Source organism: Egretta garzetta, unplaced genomic scaffold (assembly GCF_000687185.1).
Source record: "Egretta garzetta isolate BGI_Z169 unplaced genomic scaffold, ASM68718v1 scaffold94, whole genome shotgun sequence".
Classification (NCBI taxonomy): Eukaryota; Metazoa; Chordata; class Aves; order Pelecaniformes; family Ardeidae; genus Egretta; species Egretta garzetta.
Window position 1 is genome coordinate 4,092,105 of NW_009259683.1, and position 22,455 is coordinate 4,114,559.

The 22,455-nt window shown below is 36.9% G+C and overlaps 1 protein-coding gene across 1 annotated transcript; it reads left to right on the plus strand.

Annotated features, from left to right (window-relative positions):
• Window positions 1-313: 313 nt before the first annotated feature.
• HACL1 (2-hydroxyacyl-CoA lyase 1) lies at window positions 314-21,931 on the plus strand. Its single transcript, XM_035894058.1, has 18 exons — window positions 314-408; window positions 508-634; window positions 786-890; window positions 5,091-5,131; window positions 6,377-6,457; window positions 9,190-9,262; window positions 9,781-9,858; window positions 10,845-10,939; window positions 11,380-11,492; window positions 12,838-12,973; window positions 14,106-14,211; window positions 15,607-15,690; window positions 15,964-16,065; window positions 16,665-16,819; window positions 18,238-18,396; window positions 18,703-18,810; window positions 19,398-19,584; window positions 20,012-21,931. The coding sequence occupies exons 1-18, from the start codon at window positions 314-316 to the stop codon at window positions 20,042-20,044; spliced, it is 1,878 nt and encodes a 625-aa protein (XP_035749951.1). The 3' UTR covers window positions 20,045-21,931.
• Window positions 21,932-22,455: the final 524 nt, after the last annotated feature.

Genomic DNA, 22,455 nt, shown 5'->3' on the forward strand with positions numbered 1-22,455 from the left:
CCGTGGGCAGGCGTGAGGCGGTGACCCCTGGGCGGCCTTCCCCAGCCCTTCGCTTACTTCTGCCTTCTTAGGAGCGTGCGCCTCCCCGAGCTCACCTGGTGCCTCCCCGACCATCCAGCGCTGCTGCCCGGCCTCTGCCTGCGGCAGCTCCGCCTTGCAGTTACCACAAGCCTGACTTGTCTCTAGACTTGAAATGGTGCTGAACTGGTACTGGTCTTGGCGAAAGGCTTTCTGTTTGGTGCGCAATACACGGGAAGGTAGTTCAGTGGTAATAAAAATAAGCATGGTCTTTTCATCAGTAAGTTTCTTGGGCATGGTACCATCCCAGTTGTTTCTTGGGACCTTTTCGCCATTAATTCTCTGTGGAAGCGTAAGAACGTGTAACGATACGAAGAATTTTCGGAAGAGGTGAAGTTGATCTAATGGGAAACAGGAAAATAGTATAGCAGAAACATCCCAAGTAAGAAGTGGTCAGTTAAAAAGGCTAAACATAGGTTGACGGAGCAGCTGGTCTGGTCAGTTGTGGAAGCACTGGGTTTTGGAAGCCTACAAGCAGTGGAACAACTGCAGAGGACTGAGCTGCAAACACCACCTGCTGTTGTGCACACTCCCACAGTCGCCTGTGAACTGTTATGTGCATATATATTGCTACAATTTACTTGTAGACTGCCTGTGTAGTTGGTATGACTGTTTCACATGTCATACTAACATACGTGGCAGATACGATGACTTATTAAAGCTATCTTTTAGAAGCAACTGATTTCTTCTAACATTTTTCTTTTTAGAATATTGAATACATATTTGGCGTTGTTGGTATTCCAGTCACTGAAATCGCAATTGCAGCCCAAGCAGTTGGAATAAAATATGTAGGAATGAGAAATGAACAAGCCGTAAGTATATATCTATAGTAGGACCAATTCTTTCTTCTAACTGTTTAAAAGCAGAATGAAATCTAATTTACCGTTTCTTACCAGGAAGAATGTAGTCTCTGAACATTCCTTTGAAGAACCTGTAGAGAAGCAGTTACTGTCATTGTAGAATAAGGGAGAGCATTGGTAGATTGGGTTGGTTGTTTCTTTTTCCCCCTTCCATTTTTAAGTGCTCCCTCTAACTTTTTTTCATTATTAGACGCCTTTCTCCAATAAGGAAGAGAAGATAGGATGAAAATAGGGAGTGCTCTACTACACTTGTCAATTTTTCATAGCTGATGCCAACAAATAAATAAATAGTTTATTATCTTATTAGGAGATTTTTCTTGTGTTTTAATTTGTTTGTGGATCCTGTCTCTCTATAAGCACTATTAATTAGAATTGTACCACTTACAAGGAGCTCCTTTTAATATTCTGGACCAGCACAGTATTTAGGTGCCTGTATTTTGCAGCAGCGTTCTTTTTCTGTTTTCCACCACGTAGTTCATAGCCTTTGTGGATTGTTCCAGATGTCAATAAAGTATTATCATAGTAGTTCTCCTAAATCAGGTGGTCATGAGCTGTATGTTTTTGCTGTCTAATGCTTACAACCCTATATTGGAATGTGAGAACTTACAGATTTTCCATAGAGACGTACATTCCTCTATAACATGTGAGAGAGGCAAATATATACAAATATGTTTAAAAGGTGTATTTGCTTCCTTTGAAGGACTGGGAATTCAACACAGTCTTTATATTCCTGTAGGCCATTTAGCAAGTATTCTAGTTTTAGCTTTGGTTATTAACGTGATTAAAATTAATTTCCTCATGTGTCTGTAATTAACAGAGAAGATTGCTTTGCGCTGCCAAATGAGATGCTGTCCTATTTTTCACTCCTTACTAGACTTTTCTGTTAGAGTGAAGAAGACAAGAAACATTCTGCTGTGTAAATGGTGAGATACTTTTGCTTAGGGGAATAGCAGTAACACAAAAGACTTGTTTTAGCATCAAAATGTCAGGGTTTCTCTTCTTTGGGAAGTGGAAAAGGATGAACAAAGATGTATCTTGTAGTGGGTTTCTTTTTGTTCTTTTGTCTACAGTGAAGAGTAATTGCTTGGCAGAGGAGAGGGTAAAAGGTTATATGCAGTATATTCAAGATACGCTTAATATTTACATGTCATGGTTTTAGTTGTCTAAGTTTATTAGTTGTGTGGTCTGGCTGTGGAGGATGTGCATACAGCTGCTTCCTTTATTGGTGAAGGCAGCTCTATATGATCTGAGATATATGGAAAACAAAGATTTTTTTTTTTTCCAGGGGTTGAGTTTCTGCCTCCTTACTGGGCCAGATGTAGCAAAAGCCCATAAAACTGCAGAATAAACTGTTTGACTAGGAAGACCAGGTTAAAGCATGAAGTTAAAAGCTAAGTAGTACTACCAATATCGGTTAGCTAATCTCCTGTGGCCTGTAACATGGCATAAGTTTGCTAGAAGCCATTTAACCCGTGTCCCGTATGCCCCTTGAACACTGAATAGTTGTGTTGCAACTCAATAGGGGCGTGTGTTGTGTGTATCTGTCCCTGGGTAATTAGAGATTTCTATGATTGTTTAGAAGACTGATAACCCAGGTCAGTTTTAAACTTCAAAAAAAAACCCCTTACTAGATTGTTATTCATTAACAACACACATTGTTAATGTTTAGTTCTTAACCTTTAATAATAATAATTATCACTACATATTCAAAGCAATCTCTTCTTGATAATCATATACTAAGTTAGTGATGAGTATATAATATGCTGGAGCTGGTACAGCATAGTTAGCTGTATGGTGCTAGGTGTCAAAGGACTCATACTTGAGAACCTTTCAATAAGGGCAGCTGGAACCAAAGTGGACATCTTTTTTCTCCACCCCTTAGATTCAGGATCTCTTTTTATGAGACATTTTGGTCTCTGAGCAGATCTTACCCCTTGGCCTCCATGCCTGGACTATGGACTGTGCAGTGCTGGATGGGTGTTACTTTCCCAGGCCAAGACAGGTGCCTTATCCTGTTGCACATCTTTGGTTGTTTTTTGTTCAGGTTTTTTTTTTTTTTGCCCCTGCTTAGCTGTTGTTGCTTTTTCCTAAAGCAAAAGCAGTGTCTTCCCAGATGTCAAAGTTGCCCTTTTTCAGTGACCAGTAATTGGCCATCAGCAAGTTGCTTTGTATTCTGGGACTGCTGCTTTAAACCTGTGTCCGTATTTTCAAGGCCAGCACTTAAGTTATATGTCGTAACAAAAGATATCATGTACCAAGCTCAGGTTCATACAGCAAGTTCTCGTACCAAGTTGATTGCAAGCCCTATAGGAACATTAGGTACAACTAACATAAGGGCTTCAGGTCTGCTCCTAGGCATGGCAGTACTATTTTAACTGGGCCACTGGGTAGAAAAATGCTTAACCATTGTTTACTAGCTTTGTTATCTTAGTTTGCTTATGTTTGAGTTGAAAACAGACTGATTTAATTAAACCCTGCTTAGTGTGCTTCTACTTGGATGGGAGCAACAGGCCTCTGCTTTGGCTACAGTTCAAACCCAGTGCTCACAGGTGGTTGCAAACTTTCAGTTCAGTGCCTGCATCTGGACCTTCTACACTTCTTCCTAATCTTGACTGTGGGTTTGGTGGTCATTGACATTTTATATGCCTGCATCCTTCTTGCCTGTCTGAGGAAAATAAGGATCAGCTTTCAACTGATCAGCTGTGTTGTGACCTTAACAGATAATATGAGTGCCATTACTCATATCTTGGTGGGACGGGGTGCAAGGTTCATAAGTAAAATGGGGTTTTGTTCTTACTGTTCGCACACACACAAAAAAATACCTTCAAAATTATTTACTATCTCCTCTAAATACAGATAGATTTAGTTGTGTTGCTTCCTCGCGGAATGAAGCAGTAAAAGTTTTAATGGCAATGACTGTACTTGAACCCAAATTCTATGTGCTGCTTTATTTTGCCGGTCAGTTCTAAAAAATGATTGCCATGGAAACTCAACACCATGCTTTGAGTTCCGTTAACAAGGTTTTTAGTAACACCTACTCCAAATATTTCTAAACTTTTGCACACAGATATGTCATCAAATTGTTATGTCACTAATATTCAAGTATTAGATTTTTCTTCTCCATGTCAGAGGCCTATGAAAAGTAGAAAGAGATTTTTCTTGTCAATGTGCTTTTTTGTCAACAATTCCTTATCCTAGTGCTGCAAAGAAAACAAGGGCTGTTTATTATTCCTCTATTAAGCCCCACGTTTTTCTCAAACAGTTGGTCTGTATCTGTAGGAGCACGAGGATATTAAAGACAGTTTCTCCTTTTGTGTAAAAGCTTATAATAAGTCTGTGTTTTCACTCATTTAAGCTGACATTGCTAACATGCTGTGTCACCTAGAATTATTCATAGGTTTGAGGAAAATATTTAGTAGCTTTGTAAACTTCTAGAAGGAGCTTTTGTGTTACTTATTCTTCTTACCATAATAGTACTCAAATAAAACTAAAAAACAAAATCCCTGTGTTAACATAAGTTGTAGGCATTACTTTTGTGAAAATTATTCAAAATGCAATTTTTCTTCAAAATGTCAAAGTAGCTAAAGCTAAGTGTGGTACCTGAAATGGAGTGAGAAATACTTCAGCAGCTCAGCTTGTAAAAGACAATCCCTAATCGTCTAATGAATCTCTCCAGCATGTGATTTCAACCTTTTGCTTAATTTCTGAAATAGGATGAGTCATTCCTGTGATGGCTGGAATTTTGTTTGTTGCCTTGCTCTTGTAAATTCCTCTTCCATGTTAGTCTAGAAAGCAGTAGAAGGCAGAAGTTTCTTACGCTGTTCTGTTCGCTTTGCTTCACTGGTTATGGGGGTTTTCTTTCATGTTTTTTCATTTTTTTTTTAAATCGTAAATATTCCTAATGTAATATCCTGGAACAACAGAAGCCTGAAATGTGGAGACAAGTTTTGAAATTTTTTTGCATAAGCCTTCATGAACACACCTTATAATGGGGAGGGTTGAAGGGGTGCTTCTACTTACATTTAAGCTCAAATGATCAGGGCAAAATCTGTCCCTTCTTATTTTCAGTATTTTTGTTGAAAGTTATGTACAAGATATCATGAAATGTATATATAATAATAACTATATAATTAACTTCAATATTTTCAATAGGCCTGTTATGCTGCATCTGCTGTTGGATATTTGACTGGCAGGTACATTCCATATTTTTTAGTATTTATAATATATTAACTGTATTAGACTCAGCAAAAGCTAGGAATGTTCTTGTGTTTTGGAGCTGGGTGTTTTTAGTGTGTGCAGATGTAGGGCAGTTAAAATGGAACATGAATTTTAAAATAACTGTCAGTAACGGTTATCAACATTTCTGTTGCTATGATTCAGGAGGTGCTTAAGCTCATACAGTATTTCCATCTTGTAACTTCCTTTATTTTTTCTCTTTTAATTTCTGAATAGTAGTTTAACACCATTGGTATGAGGGGCAGAAATCCCACCACCATTGTTTGTTGCAACTTGGTGACCCGCTATACCTTAATCTCATCATCTGGCATATTATTTGACAAATACCTTATCAATACGGAGACTGTTCATATGCCTTCCAGTCTCCCCCTGTGCGTCTTCTGACACAAAATATTGGCTTTTCCTCTTTTCTACTGCATTTTGTTCTTAATGTTGTTGGGAAGCATTCTGTGGCCTGTGACTTGCGAGGTGTGCTTCTTGGGTGTCCCATGGATCCTTCACTAAAGTGTCTGCTTGTTCACAATTGCAGACCTGATGATGCAAGTGATTATTCCTTATTCCATCTGCAAGTATGACACCTGTGTTAAACAGTTTTGTAGTTTTTCTTCCTTTGAATAATCCTCTGGAATAAGCTGATTGTTTTTTTCTGATATGTAAAGAGTCTATAAAGCTACGAAAGAATGCTCAGTAGTTCAGAATTGTCGTTTTTATCTCATCACCGGGAATAACAAGTGCCTCTGCCTGAATTAGACTATAATAAAATCTGAGTCAGATACACTTCTTCCTTTGTGAGTTTTCTTCACTGATATCTAGTGCTAAAACAGAGCTGAGAAAACTGCAAACATCAGTGGCTTACCAAACTTCATGTAAATGCCAGATTATGGAGTAAGGGCAATAAAAGAAGTAAGGAGCTGTGTTATGGTGAGCCTGCATATGTTGCAGACCTCTGTGTGGGTGGCACATAACTGTTCACTTGCTTTTTCACTTGGGTTGGTACAGCTAAATGATTTCTGATTCCCATGTCTATCTTTAGTCCTTCATACAACCCCCTTGCCGTTCATGCATTTTGATGACATGAATAAAACTTTAATATTTTTATACTTCAGCATCTTACTAATTTTTGTTGGCGATGTATTTGGTGTTCCTTGTGCTCACTTTCCTTTTCTTTTTATCTCCTTTTTTGTTTGTTTGTTTTTCTCTAGACCAGGAGTATGCCTTGTAGTATCCGGTCCAGGTTTTTTACATGCCCTTGGGGGGATGGCAAATGCAACCATGAATTGCTGGTAATTTAACTACATTTTCCCTTTAAAATTCTAGTAATTGTTTGCTGTTATTTGTTGCAGATGTTGAGCTCCACAATATTTAGTATAGGACTTTTTTTTCCTTCTTGTGGGTGATGAGAAGCGAATTCTTCATTTATCAACCCTAAAAGTAATTTAGTTCCATTTCTTGTATTCTCATGGACAAAATTCTCCTTTTTGTCCTACCCCATTATGCATACATTGGAAAATCTATCAGTATACCTGATTGTATGGGTAAATTGGAAAATGAGGTTGATATTCAGCCTGTAATGCTTTATTGATCATGGAGAGTCTTAGAGGTTTTTTCTAAATTTAAATCCATGTTGCCTTTGAATTACCGTATTTCATATGTGAACAAATTGACAACTGCATCGTTTAAATCTATATTTGCTCCCCACGCAGCAGTAATTAAGTATTGAATTAAATGATGTACAGAGTGGTAGTTTTTACTCCCACAAGGCTTCCCTGGGATATGGCAACTTTAGCTGGTCTGCCACCGAAAGCTGTTCAGAAAGCTGTATGGGGTGTTTTGGGTAGAAGCTCCTGTAATACTAAGCACATGTGATCTGAAGCATTGGATTAGCAGTGGCTGATGGACAAGGGAAGTTCGATAACAAATCAGGTCTCTGACACTTTGAAAAAAGACCTCTAGTGTTCAAATTCTTTTTTGAAAACTGAGTTAACAACTAAAGTTTTGCTGTCCCTATGTGACCTTAGATTAAAGAAAAGATCATATGAAAACCTTGCTTTGGAACAGTCATGGATTTGGTTATAAGAAAGAAGCATTCGTGGCACTTGTTTGTGGATTTACGGGAGATGTTTCTGTTTTCTTGGAAACCAAATTTTGTCTGAGATTAGCTCTGTTTACCTGACTTGGTATTGCATAAAACTGTACTGTTGGCAAAAGGTGAAGGGGATGACTTAATCTGGTTTGGCAGAGTATTTGACAGTATATATAGTAAGACGACTGGTTTTCACTGACCAAAGCACAGTGTTTGGCCAATGATTTTTTCACTGGTCACATCAGGCTTGTCTTTTGCCCATCCTGTGCCAAAAGGAGAGAAGTGAGCATTCAGAAACTCTAAATTTAGTTTTAAGATTTGAGCATACAGTAGCATGGTGAAATACCGTACTCTTTACCTGAGGTTGCAGCTGAATTTTTTTTCAGTTTACTAAAGTTCTTCTCCTGCAAGTATATAATGCTTGCTATTCTCACTAGTTTCGTTGTAGTCAATGTTATTCCTGCCTCACTGTTGGTTTTGACTTAATTTAAACTACATGTAGCAATAAGCACGGCTCTTAATGTCTACAGTATTGTGACAGTAGTACAGTATGATGATTTTTTTGGGGGGGAAAAATTTCTATCTGGTTACAATTCTGTAAACTTTCAAAGCAGAACCAAATCTTTTCAAGCTGTTGGAGTTGGCTTTCTTAAGAGTAGAGCGTTCTCAATTATATTTCAGTATTTGGACATAGTAGTTATTTTCTTTATTGCAACATTTAAATAAATTTGAAAAAGATAAGCGTGAGGAACATAGGGTTCCATGGTTATATATGGGTAGTCATAATAATTTTTTTGAGGGGAGAGAATCAGCAGAATAAAATATTTGGAATATGCACCAAATGGATTCTCCATAAGGATTTTTCATAGAGGTAAAATTTCAGTGTGAAGTTCTCATCTTACCATGTCAGGGGATTAGAAGTGAGATTTTTGATCTGTGGCAGAGAAATGGCCTGGTTATGAAGTTTGGATCTAGATACACATATCCCCAGATTTTATGGGTGATTAAATTTAACACTATGTACTGAGCATGCTGTAAATGTTTCAGCTTAACACTTTGTATAGGTAAGTGCAACTGAAGGAAAAATGGTATCTGAAGAGAAATCATTTAGGAGAAAAAGCCTAGAAAGCTGTTGACCCGATATGTCAATGTAGTGTGGATGAATGAGCAGATTAATAAGCCAGCTTTCTCTTAAGTCAGTATTTAGCATTAAGGAGTTCGAGTGTGACCTACAAACTTAATAAAAGGCCAGTTTTCATTCCCTGTAGGACAATAATTTATTGTATTTTTTAGGCATGATTAAAATTTTGGAGGTTTGTTTCAGCTTGGTTTTTATTTTTAGTAAAGACTGAATGCAGGGAGAAGTGCTGTCAGATACTCAGCTAATTTCTGCTGTGTTCCAAATTGTATGCGAAGAACATCTAATCTTTCTGAAAAGATTGTGTCCTACTGTGTTTCTTAGTTTTAGTGTTTGTGCACATTACAATGACTTTTATGAACAAACATCTTAATACTTTTTAGATCAATCAATACTTTTTAGCTTTTTACATTAGCTGTTTTCATTCCTCTCAAACCATCTTGTCACCCATGTTACCAAACTTTAATGAAATTGCTAGCAATATGACTTGGTTTTATAATTTTTATGCTAGATGCAGATCACTTAATACAGCCAGACTGTCCTAAAACTGGTGACCCAAAAGCTGCTAGGAAGTCTACCTGCTGACACACCGGTATTTAGAATCCACTCCTGTATTGTGCTGATCGCTTTGTATTCCTGTTGAGATCTGTGGATGCTGAATGTGCACAACATCCCAAGAGCAGTAGGTTTTGACCATCAGGAGAGTTTACAGATGTGATTGCAGTTACAAAAAATATATGTATGCTTAAGGTTGGGTTTTGGTTTGTTTTTTTTTTTTTTATATACTTTTCTAGGCCTTTGATTGTTATTGGAGGCTCTTCTGACAGAAATCAGGAAACCATGGGAGCTTTCCAGGAATTCCCACAGGTACACAGACATACAACTTTGTACAAAAAGATTTCAGTTAAATAATCAGTGCTGTTTCTTCATTAGTGTAAGAACAACAATCCCAAACACTAACATTTCCTAACAGATCTTAAAATGCTGTTGATTTGCTCCATCTACCGGTTTAAGATTGACACTGCCTAAATACAGCAGATTATTTGGAATGTCTTTGTCCACAGCCCTGTTAGAATTCATGCTCTATTTTAGGTTCTCAGCTGGTATAAACTGCTGTTGTCTGTTTGTTCTGAGATGAAAGAAAGCAAAATAAACTTTCCAAGAAAAGAAGCACCACTTTCTGGAAAAAAATACCTAAGCGCTTGGTGGAATGAGTATGGCTTCAACAGTTTTCACCACCTGAGGAACTGCATTTTTTTATGTGGGAGTTTTCAACTTGTTGCTTTCCATTTCACATTTTTTTCCAGTTTATTCATGTTGCGATGAGATGGAAATGAGCAAATCGCTTTGATAAATCAATATAATGGCTGTGTGCATTTATTCAGGTTGAAGCTGGTAGGCTGTACAACAAATTGTCTGTCCGCCCAAGCAGCCTAGAAGTTATTCCTGCTGTTATTGAAAAGGTATGGAAAAAATACTAAATTAGCAACAGCACATCAAGTAACAGTCTCCTACTGTATAAGCTTTGAGGGTTTGTTCTTTGTTACTGTAAATAGTTTGATCCTGCAGATGTTAGGTGATGTTTGATTGAGTAAATTAACAACCAGGGAGGTTTTTCCTATGTACTGTGTACTATGGAACAGGTTAGAAATAGATTCTGGTCCAGTCTGATGCGTACTGATCCCTGCAGCATTTTTTGTTAGCTTCAGTCAGAGCTGGAAAATTTTTATGAAAGAAATGCTTTTAGGGAGAGGTGCGATAACTAGAAATGTAATACTACAAACTTCAGCTCTTTTAGCACTCTCATTATGTGAAGAAGATTTGGAAGGGGGGCAGTGGAGATGGTTGGTTGGTGTTTGGGTTTGGTTGTTGGTTTGGTGGGGGCTTTTAAGAGTGAGAGAAAACACATCCTTATCTCAATGCTTCAGAAACGGTTACTAAAGTTTCTTGCTACCACTGTAGCAACACTTCAGCAGTGTCAGCCTAAATTCTGCATACAATGATACTGTTTCCAGAGGCACAAATTCAGCAGAGCATCTACGTGTAATAGAAGAAAAGGAATCAAAAATAATATAAAATGGAGGCCTTGGTTGTCTTGGTTTTTCTGTTTGTGTTACTTTAAATAGAATTCAACATGAAAGTTTAATATTTCCAAACACAACAGCTGATAATCCAGTTGTCTCATTGTAAATTAAGCAAAGAATTTACACTCTGATACTGTGCATCTACTGAAAGGCTTCAGCTGGCATACAGGGGAAAATGTAAATACCTATCAAAACTTGAATATATTGGTATAAATCAGTCCATGGGAGCTTTTCCTGTGGTGATTCAGCAATATGAAACAGCATGCTTCCTCTCTGCCTACAGAAGGATTTTCTTGGGTTTTATACATAAAGATTTTTAAAATCTTTTCCAGCAGTGGTTAAAACTGTAATTATTTGTTTTCTAGGCTGTAAGAACCAGCATGTATGGTCGTCCGGGTTCCTGCTATATTGACATACCTGGGGATTTTGTGAATCTTCAGGTGAATAAGAGCTCTGTCAAGTGCGTAAAGATTATATTCATTATTTTTCAAGTCACTGAACAAAAGAAATTTTATTTTTTCTTTTCTTAAAACAAGAAAAAGATAAACAAGAGCAAAAGATTAAATAATTTGCACAAAGTTGAAATGATACTAAAAATCCAGCCTCTACATATAACATTCCTTCATAACATGGTACAGATTATAGTTTGTAATGAAATGTGCAAAAATTAATTAATTAATATTTGTAAATCTCTGGAACAACACTACCTATAAGATTAAAGAAACATGCAAGAAAAATTTCAAAGCCTGTTTTAAAAAAATATATATCCTGTTCTGGTAAATGCTGTGAGTAACATGGTGTGTAGTAACTGCAGTTTTATGCTAAACAATAGGTTTTATCTTTCAACATTTCTTGTTTTGAATTTTTTAAGGAGCCTCTTTTGTTTTGCTTGACTTCCAGGTATGTGGAATGCTGCCTGCCACCTCCCATCAGCATGGCTGAACGCTCTGCTGTATCTGAAGCAGTGTCTGTCATTGCTCGTTCCAAGCAGCCTCTGCTAATCATTGGCAAAGGTAGCATGCTTTGATGGAGCTTTGAACTATGCAAGTTCTGGACAAGAACAACAACCAAAGTGATTTCTTTTCCCCATGAGTGTTAGCCATCTCCTTTTCACTCTCTATCCAAACAAACAAAAACAAAAACACAAACAAACTTCTTTGGAATCAAGTGTTAAAATCTGTTCTGTTTTTAGAGTATTTTTATTCTGTTGTGTAACTGTTGTCTTTTTCATCTGTTTTAAGAGAAAAGTCAATTGATAAAATATTAAGTAGAAAAAATTGGATAACCATTGTCTTAAGCCTAGAGCCAATACCAAGGGATCACTTCCTAAATTCCAAACACATTCCGTTAGAATACAGAAGTGATACGCTCTGTCTGATGCTCTGGCATATATAGCAAAAATCAGAATAACCAAAGGTCATTTTTCCATTTGGACTTACTGGAAGTTCCAGCCTACCTGTGTGGAGACATGAAGCAATGCAGCAGGCATTGCTGCTGTTGCTGTTTTACAGACTTCCAATTGCACTCTGCCAGTGTATTTCATTCCTGAAACAAAGGTGTCCCTAAAGATAGAGGATAATTATTCTCTGTGCTGGTTTGCTTATTTTGTCCCGCTTTGTGGAACGTTAGTCACTGCAGCGGCATTTCTGTTGAAGATACAGGTCTGTTAGAAAGAGAATTAAAATAACCACCTTGTTTCACCCAAGCTGGTTTTTTTGAAAAAAATAGAGAAGTTTATTCTTCAGCATTTAAGTCTTGTGGACTTAAGTCATTGCACAAGGACCAGTCAGTTATTGTAGCTTGCCTGGGTAACCTTGATTCAGCAGCCTTGTGCTGAAGGTAGCATCACAGTAAATGTATGCACAAACACATATCTTTACAAGGTCTTCTTTTAGCTTCTCTTTTTCATTAAAGGCCTATAGTAGACCTGTTCAGGCAGATTGTTACGGAGCATGTGATACAACGACATGCAGGGGGCAAGTAAAAAATGACATGACACAGCACAAAGGTCATCTCCTGTTGCTGCTGCAGAAGTCTCTGCCTCATAGTACTGAACTTCACCCACTCAAAATTGTCGTTTTAGATAAACAAAATCTCATATTTTTCCCTGTTCAGCTGAAATCTTAAAAAAAAAAAAACCAAAAAACCAAACCCTTTTGTCAAAAATGTGGGAAATTCAAACGCAAATACCTGTAGTTTGGCACGTTATCTTTTGAGTTCTCCAGAATGAAAAATAACAAGCAGCTTTCATAATGGGGACCAGTACTCTTTCTGCCACTAATGTAATCAGGTTAATTGAAATTCAAGTGAATACAGTAGGTTTCTGTAGTATTAAGAAGTCTCTTTCATTTCATTCAGGTGCTGCTTATTCACATGCTGAAAACAACATCAGAAAGATGGTGGACCTTTGTGGACTGCCTTTTTTGCCTACACCAATGGCAAAAGGAGTAGTTCCTGATAACCATCCAAATTGTGTAGCTGCAGCAAGATCAACGTAAATATAAAGCAAGGCTTCTAATCCTAACATCTGAGAAACAACTAGGAATTGTGCTGGTCTACAGATGCCAGGGAAGACAAAATGCATACAGTAAAAATTTTTCAACCACATTTTGCACCTCATTTTAGAGCACTGAATATCTTGCTTGGAAAGAGACAACAGATTTAGGTAGATTGTTTTTGACAATGCTTACAGTGCTGGCCAGGAAGATACTTTATCTGAGAGTTAATATTCTGTAACTATGAAACCTATGGCAAGTAGATGTATCAGTGTTGTTAGTATGTATTTCATAACATAAAATGAACCTGGTAAACAGTTTATGTTAAACATTTAACTTAGTGCACTAGACAAACTACTAGCGTTTTATTTTAACACCATAAACAGAAGCTTAAGATGCACACATTGCAGTTGAATTCTTGCTATCCGCTATCTCTGCGTGGTGTTTGCAATACACCATCACTGAATTGCAGTTTATTTAAAAAGAAAAATAAGGTATGTCAAACTACACTGAAGGACTATGTTTAAAGTAACTTATAAGAGCTCTTTTTGGCTTTTGGCGAAATTAATGTGAATGAACTATAAGAACTCTGCTAGGTATGAATATGTTTAGAGCCAGCTTGTGGATGGAACATTTATACTTTGAGACTAAAATATTATCCGTTGTTGAGCATCTTAGCTTTATCAATGTTAAGCATAATGGAGAATAGAAGAATATACCAAATATTGTCTACCCAACTGAGAGGTAAGTTAACAGGAGTCTAATCTGAGAGGCGCACAACAATCTTAAATTTTGGCACCCACTGTTGCCAGTATGACAGTAGTGACTCTTTTGCTTTAACCTCGGCATCATTATAGCATCCTGTTAGTCTCTTAGTGCAATGATTCCTTTCCCAAACACAGTGTATTAGAAAAACAGTAATTCATTTTCTTCTTGAGTTCCTAAACCCAAGAATGGTTTGATGATTGGCTATGTGAAAGGATACATGGGTTTGTATCCAAGCAGCTTACTGAAAGGAGGGATTACATTCTGGGGTTTGCTGTTGCGGTTAGGATTACTTCTAATTCTGAAAACACTATTAAATTTAATAATAATTCCTCTTTATCCGATTCTCTGATTTCCTTTTATTAGGGCGCTACAGCATGCTGATGTAATCATCTTGCTTGGTGCAAGGTTGAATTGGATTTTGCATTTTGGTCTTCCACCAAGGTTTCGACAAGATGTAAAGGTTATTCAGGTAAGCAGGAAAATGATTATCGCTTGAAGGAAGTCCTCTGTTCTAGCATTGCCTAGAGCAATTATTGTGAATTGTTTTGGCAGTGTACTTCATGTACCAAATACTGCCCTGTGGACAGTGCAATGCAATGTATATAGTTATGGTAGTTCTCCAGAAATAATTCTGATTGGTTTGATTATTTTTTTTTACTTCCTTTTATTTTCTAAAAATTGTTACAGCATTGTTCTAGCTGTCAAGGACTTGGTCCTGCTGTAATGAGGAGGACAGACACTTCTATATAGTTGATTAATACAGGATTAGACTTATGATATTTGTGTGATCTTTGGAGCACTGGAATTTCCGTGATTGAAAGCAAATTGTCTTGAAATTGTGAAACCCTTCATACTGTTTGACTGCTCTCTCAGCTGGATTTTTTTTGAAATAGAATTACTTTCAGATCCAGAGTCAGTCATTATAAGAGCTCAGTCACTCAGAAATGTTAATAAGAAAATAGGAAGAAAGGCTATGTAACTAATTAATGTATTTGGCAATCTGCCAGCTCTTAGAAAGACAAGTCAATAAATTGTTTTTGTCCTTAAAATCTCCTCGCTTAGAGTCTATGATCGAAGAGTAGTAATTGCTTCAGTGTCCTGACTGACCTGCCTTCAGTGATCTGGAACATAATGTCAGCTTCCAAACTTTGCATCTTTTCCAGAGGAATAACGTAAATTTTTAAGCTAGAATTCCTTTTGACTCATGAAATAATGCATCTTTTATGTTTCCTTTTTCTAAAGAATATAAAGAAAAATACTTTTTCATTTCACGTAAAGTAATTTTTTTCACTGTCAAGGATTAGTATTAAAATACTAATTCAGTTCATAGCCTGTGTGACCTGGTCATAAGTTAGTATTCCATGTAACCTTAGAGGTCTTGTACATCACTGATAAAGAAAGTGGGGAAGTTTCTTCAATGGTCACAATTCACTTTTTTCAGTTTCTTCATATTAACCAAATTCTTACTGCCAAGTAGCATACACAAACTTTTCTCAGTAAGAAGACTACAGCTTTGAATACCTTTTTTAAGGGTATGCCTAAGCCTAGATTTTTTTGTGCTCATGTAATTATCACTAAAATCGCCACCTTCTCCTTAATATTCTAATAAAGTTCTATACTGTCTGTAAGAGCTTGAAAGAAGCAGTCAGTCAGTTTTAAGGATATATGTGAGCTCTTATTAAAATAGGATTTTACTTCGAATAAAGCATTTCCTGGTGTCATTTCAATAAAAAGCAGAGGGATTTATCTGTACAGCCAAAACAAGGTATGAAGACATTCTTAGACAATGTTCTTCACTTGAACTGAAAAAAAATTCTCTTTAATAATGCTTGAGTTAATGGTGGTCTTTCTTTTTGAAATATAGATTGATATTTGTGCGGAAGAGCTGGGGAATAATGTGAGGCCAGCTGCAGTTTTATTAGGTGACATAAACACTGTGACTAAGCAGGTAATGTAATGTCAGGTGTCCTCCTGTTTTGACCTTAATTTCCTCTGATTGATACAAAGTAAGTTACCATTTAAAAAAAAAAAACAGTTCAAGGAAAACCATTTTTCAGACAACATACTCATGCTGTGTATGTACTTTATTCCCAAATTAAATGTTAAAGATTCTGATTAGTGTTACTGTGATTGTGCTGGGATCTTTCCTGATAACATTATCCTTGATGGTTGTTTTAGATATTTTGAAATAAATCTCTGCAACATTTCAATGTTGTTCCAGCTCTTAGAAGAATTCGGCAAAAGACCATTGAAGTATCCTTCTAATTCAGAATGGTGGAAGAGGCTGAGAGAGAAAATAATGAACAATGAGGAAAGATCAAAGGTAGTGTTAATATATTAAAGAAAAGAGGAGGTGTCTCACCTTAACAGGTACCAATGCATAGTCAGTTTTGTCACTGGTCCATATCCAAGCTCCTCAGTTACCTCTGACAGTCATGTCACCCAGACTTTGAAAATTTATACCATTCTGGTACAGGCTTACTCTTGTTAGGCTTATAAACTGTAAGTTAAGTCTTAATACTTAACTGTAAGTTAAGTATTCTAGGTTTTATATGAATTCAAACTGTGTGGAAGTCATTGAGCTTTGGGATGATGACAGCTCACTTAAGGTTATCAATAGTCAAACCTATGTGCAGAAAAATTTCACATGCTTCTCAGCTTAAACTGAGTTTTAATAGCTTCCTGTTAATGATAGGCCATCCAAGAGTTGCTGAGCTGAGTGAGCCTCTGATAAATACATTGTGTCACCAGGATAGATACAGGAGTGACCTTGATGTAGTGCATGGAAGACCAAACACTTCAGCCTGCTGTAGCAGAGTGCTTTTTTTTTTTTTTTTTCCATTGTTATTATTTACATGTCTCAGTTAAGCACTGTATTTTAAATTCTATGCATAGAAGTTACTAATATCTCTTATTTTTAAGGTATTAGCGTTACAGAAATCCCTACCTATGAATTATTACACAGTCTTTCATCACATCAAAGAACTGATACCCAAGGACTGCATCTTAGTAAGTGAGGGAGCAAACACCATGGACATTGGACGAACTATGCTTCCAAATTACTATCCCCGTCAAAGGTGTGGTATTTTCTTCATTGTGCTGACTCAGCAGGCTGGATCTATGTATAATGTTTTCATTTAGCTGAGCAGTATGATGGTCCAGAATTTTTGTAATCCTTTTTAAAGGTTCTAAATAAAAAATAAAAGCTTAGTATGTTGAGAGAGGGGTTGAGGGAAGCTTTCCATTCATATACTGATGACCTGTCAGGAGAGGAGCTAAGGGAGATTTTCCACTCCTATACAGATTTTAATAGTTCTCTGCAATTTGTCTGTGTGTTCTGCAACAAAATGGTGATAGTTTCACACTCTTGTGGAAAGTGAGTGAGGAGCATTATGTTGAATTTCCTGATCTAGATGTTTATTTCAGTGCTCAGAGTATGTGGTAAATACCAATTTAAAATAAAAACAATCGTTGGGATTGTCATGTTGAAAACAATTCATGCAAAGAGTTTTTCTTTGGCACGTAAAACCAAGGAAAAAGAAGAATAGACTCATTTTGAAAATTGTATTATATATTGGGCACACTTTTGTGTAAACCTGCATGCTTAAAATGTAGGCACTCGTATTTGGAAGTGTTGCTGTCTCACTTCAAATGTGTAGTCTAGTTTTAATATAAGTAGGAAGTGCTGTTTCTTGAATGGAGGGAAAAATCAATTGTTTGGTGAGGTGAAACTTGTGATCTAACTGTGAAGCTTGTGCCTTCTTGTGAAAGTAATGCTAAAGTCCTAAATGAACCTGAATGCTTTGTAAACAAAAAACAGCCAACCAAACAAAAAACTCTACATCCAGTAAACTTGGAGGAAAAGTTTGCATTTTCCCCCCTTATTTAAATAAGGGCACAGTAATGTTAATGGCTGTCTTTTCAGATTGCATTCTGCATACCTGAAAGGAAATTTGAAAAGTTAACCCTAGAATAATCTAGTTTTTTATGTACTTTCATATCCATTATGTGCTTCTGACTGAAATGATCTAACTTAATTACAGCTTTCAATTTGATTTTGAAAGTTGAACACAGACTAAAATTTGAACAGCAGCATTTAACCGATGGCTTTCAGACTTCCAGTTATATTTTCAAGGAATTAAATATAGAAAGATTTCATGTAGTCTGCCTATCTCTACAATAATTGAATGTTTTTGAAATACTGTTACTATGCAAGCTGAAAGCATACAAGAATACTTCTTTATTGTAGTACAACTAGTGTATAAGAGTTCTTAATTAGAGTTCCAGTGTGTTTCTATCACTTAAAACATTTGCAGTCTTATCAAATGTTTGACTGAATATTGTAATCTATACATCTGGTATCTCTTTATATCAATTGTTTATGAAACGGTATTTGAATAATATAAGGCAAATTATTAAAAGTAAAGATAAGTTACCGTAGGTTAACTTAAAAGTTTGAAATAAAGGGATAGTAATTCTGTATTCTCCTCTCTAGGCTTGATGCAGGTACTTTTGGGACGATGGGAGTTGGACTGGCTTTTGCTATAGCAGCTGCAATGGTAGCTAAAGACCGAACACCTGAAAAGCGAGTCATCTGCATAGAGGGAGATAGTGCTTTTGGATTTTCTGGGATGGAGGTGGAGACTATTTGCAGGTAACTGGTTTTTGCTCAAGACCCTCTTCATTTATTGCCAGGATCAATTTAACTAGAAGGCCAAGGACGCTGCTGTTAGATGAGGTACTCTTAAAAGCACATGAAAACAAGCCCAAAAAAAATACATGGTCGTGTTTATGCTGTTGTGACATAATGTTTTACCAGTGATGAGTAGATAATTTTTCAGGTGGAAATGATTTTTATTTTTTTTAAAATTTATTTTCCTTTTAAGGAAAAGTAACACTTTGAACACCTTACAGAAAGGTGCAAGTATTTCAGAGTTCTTCCAAATGCATCTTTTTGTAGATACAACTTGCCGATCCTGATTATCGTAGTAAACAACAATGGGATTTACACTGGTTTGGATGCAGATGCCTGGAAGGAGATGTTAAAGTTTGGAGATCCTTTTACATGGTGAGCATCTTCAAAGTATGTCCGGTTAATTAAGGAAGAAGTGACCAAAATGGTCATTCTCTTCACTTTTAATGCTTTGTCATCCAGACTGAATTTTTTCATAAAGTGAACTTAGTCCTAGGCTAAGTTCATATAAGTAACAGCAACCAACCTAATTCCAGACTATTGTTTACACAGCAGCCCAACAGAGATGACGCTATGAGTTGTCTCAGATTCCTGCAGCAGTTCAGGCCATACAGTACAGAGTTCATAGTAGAATGACCTCCAACATCATGATAATCTCCAAAATTACCTGAGACTTGTGTTCTGAGTTTACACTGAGCTTCTGCTTCTGAAGCTGAGATCTCTGTACCAAGAGAACTAGGCTAAATCTTTGCTCAGGAATGTCTCCAGAAGATGAAAATGGGTATGGTACCCTATAAACATAGCTTAAGTGGTATAAGAAACACAGTTCTTCCAGCCCAGAAGAATTCATCAGGCCAGCACAATAATCATTTTATACTTTCAAATTAGCGCTGAAGTAATTAAATTGGTCAGTCTGGCAACTCTTCCCTGCCATTTATCAGAGGTTTTCCTTTTTGTTACAGTGTACCTCCTGTTTCTCTCCTGCCAAATTCACACTATGAGGAAATTATGTCTGCCTTTGGAGGTAAAGGATACTTTGTTAAAACGCCGGAAGAATTGCAGAATGCTCTGAAAGCAAGCGTCACTGACAAGCAAACACCTTCTCTTATAAATGTAATGATTGATCCACAGTCTGAGAGAAAGAAGCAGGTGTGTATATGTTTTCCTTTCTTTTTCTGCAAGCTTCACGTGGGCAAGCCTCTGAAACCAGAAGTATCACTGAAACTGGAGAGAAGGCAGAGATAGTTGCAAGACAGAAAGATTGTCTTTAGATTTGGGAGATATGAGAATGCGTACTTTTACAATGTGCCCTCTGCTTTCCTTGGGTCTTGGTTTGTTTTTATTTTCTTCTGTTTGCTATTATTAATTTATAGTGTCTCTAACGACTGTTTCCAGAATTTGTGGTTGTTCCTTTCCATCCCTGACAAAATGAGACAAACCATTTTTGAAGTCTTTGTTTCTTGTGGATTCCATCTGGTAGTTAATACGTATTTGTATCCTTTTCCTCTTACTATTTATCCATTCTTACATGGTTTTTACTCTGTTTTTCTTTTTTTTTTTTTTTTTTTTCTTGCAGGAATTTCCCTGGCTGACTCGTTCTAACCTGTAGTAGAAGATGGAGATAATGGTGGTGCAGGGCAGTGCATTAAGCAAAACTGAATTGGTTTCCAGAAGTGCAACTGGTACAACTCTCTTTTACATAAGCATTGGAACAAAGTGGGATTTTAGAGCTGCTATTACAGGAATCTTTAAATGCTGAAATTAAGTAATTGTAAAATGAACAAGACACATGAATGTGTACCAGGCCTTCCAGCAGATTGTATAGAAGGACTGATGATAAAATTACATACTTTTTCTCAGTCACACCCATCAAGATTTCTGAGTTAAAATCTTGGATGTTCTGGATGAAGGGAGTAAGCTGAGGGTTTTATGCTGACAGAAACGTGGAAGTCATCTTTGGCAGTCTGCAATTATAGTAACTTAATTTTTAACTGACCCCCAGTATGCTGCTTGCTAGAGACTTTCTCCTGTAAGGACCAAAGCAAAGCATCTTGTTGTGAAAAAGTGCTGATCCGCATCATTACGCATCAAAGCCCATTGAGCTAGTAGTCACTTCATTATTTTACAGGTTGCTTTTTCAGCTTCTACTGCAGGTAGTAGTGTATTAAAAATGCAGACTTACTCAAGGGCTGAGTTTCTGTCTGTTACGTTTGTTTTTGTTAACTGGAACTTATGGTGCTTGCAGGGAAAAAAAAAAAAAACTAGATTTGTGTTTGAAGCTTTACTCTCTACGAAGGCAGTTATCATACCTGTGGGCTGAAAACAGGACTGGATTTATTAGTGAGATTTCCAGGTTTAATAGATCATAAATCTTTTTAATCAGAAGCATTTAAAAAAACCACCACAACAACCACAAAAGAACAAAAAAGACCAAAACAAAAAAAACCCTCATCAAAACAAACAAACAGAAAAGTGTTAGGCTGGAGCTTAATGTTCTGTTTGGCTGGATCACAAAGCAACCACGAGCATGCATGCTGTGGCTGGCTAATCGTGCAACAAAGGTTCTTCATATAATACACTTTCTGTACAGAAACTCAGTGCCCCGCTCTCACTGACTGAGTGCAGAGCTGACATTTAAAGTGGGTAATTGGCCTACCTGAGGTTCTGTCTACTGTGTTTTCATCTGTTGTTGTATCTAACAATCTGACTTAGAGTTCAGACTTTAAAACTGAAGTAATTATTTCTCTGTGCTTCTGTCACGGCCTACATCAACTATTATTCAATATAAGCTAAGCAGCTTACTTTATATTTACATTTGTTCTTAAATGCACTGGGATGTTCCTTGTTGTTACATGTATAGAAGGGAAAATTCTGGCTCTGATTTGGGTTTTGATTGCTTTATTGTCTATTATTCCATTGACATTAAGTATTAGTTAACTAGTGGAAGGCACTTGGATGACCCAAGGAAGAGGAGGACTGGGCTGGCAGGGGATTCTGGCCTACGTTTAGGTTTGTTGCAAAAAGCTTGGCTTATTAGTTCTTGTGCTTCAGTCCAGGTCTGGCACAAGGCCATGGGTTACTGTTAGGCAGGGGAATGCCCCTGCACACTCGTGCAGAAAGATGGTATTTGACATGAGCAAGAGTAGCGCGGCCTGACTAGAGGTACCACTGCTTGTTGTGTGGGGGGGATTAGCCATGTGGCACTTGAGTCAAGAAAGGTAGTACCCTTAGGAGGGCTAAGAAGTGCAAAAAGATAAAATCCATAGAATGAATACAAGTCATGAACAAGTGGAAGGTTGCTGAGATGGCAGAGTTGCTGTGTTCTCTGGGTTACTCTGCAAGCAGTGTGGAACAACATGGGATCTTGTCACCACTTTTGTTTCATCCTCTCAAAAATTGATTTTACTATGTTGCAGTGATTAAACACAATCCATTATAATGATGTAAAATATCTGTAAGAGTTAATGGTGGGACTGCCCACAGGGGAGACAATATGCATTGGATAAGCAAATGCGGAAATTCTTGGTTTATATTTGAAAATTAATAAAAAGTGATTTTCATACTGTTTCTCCTTTAATTATTGTTTGAATTACATCAGCATTTTGTGTTGGCTGTTGGAAATCAGGTTACATCGGATTTTTAGAAAAGTTATTGAATAACCACAAAAACATGCACAATTCACTTTAATAAGTCAAGATGCCTGGAAAATGGAAAGCAAAGAATTTGAAACTGTGGGGAGGCGATAACATAGTTGATAACATTAGTTTGGATTTCACTGAGCTTTTAAAAAGCTCAAAAAAGAATTAGCACTGCATTTCTTCTAGTTTTAAAATAGACTAATACCATGCTATAACAGAAATTCTTAGGTTGTAATGATTAGGTTTTTTGAGAAGAGAGAGTGCAAAATTTCCATATGAAACCAAGGAGAGTGAAATCTGTATTGCTTTGTTTACCTGCTTGATACTATGTTTTACACCATCAAGTTGCATCTAGGAGGAGTGTTAGGCAGATGAAACTGTA

Bases quoted from the DNA above. Each gene is read 5' to 3' on its own strand.
- HACL1 (XM_035894058.1), top strand. From the start codon at position 314: ATGGTACCATCCCAGTTGTTTCTTGGGACCTTTTCGCCATTAATTCTC. The intron at 9,263-9,780 runs GTACACAGACAT...GCATTTATTCAG, and splicing joins CTTTCCAGGAATTCCCACAG to GTTGAAGCTGGTAGGCTGTA. The intron at 15,691-15,963 runs GTAATGTAATGT...ATGTTGTTCCAG, and splicing joins TAAACACTGTGACTAAGCAG to CTCTTAGAAGAATTCGGCAA.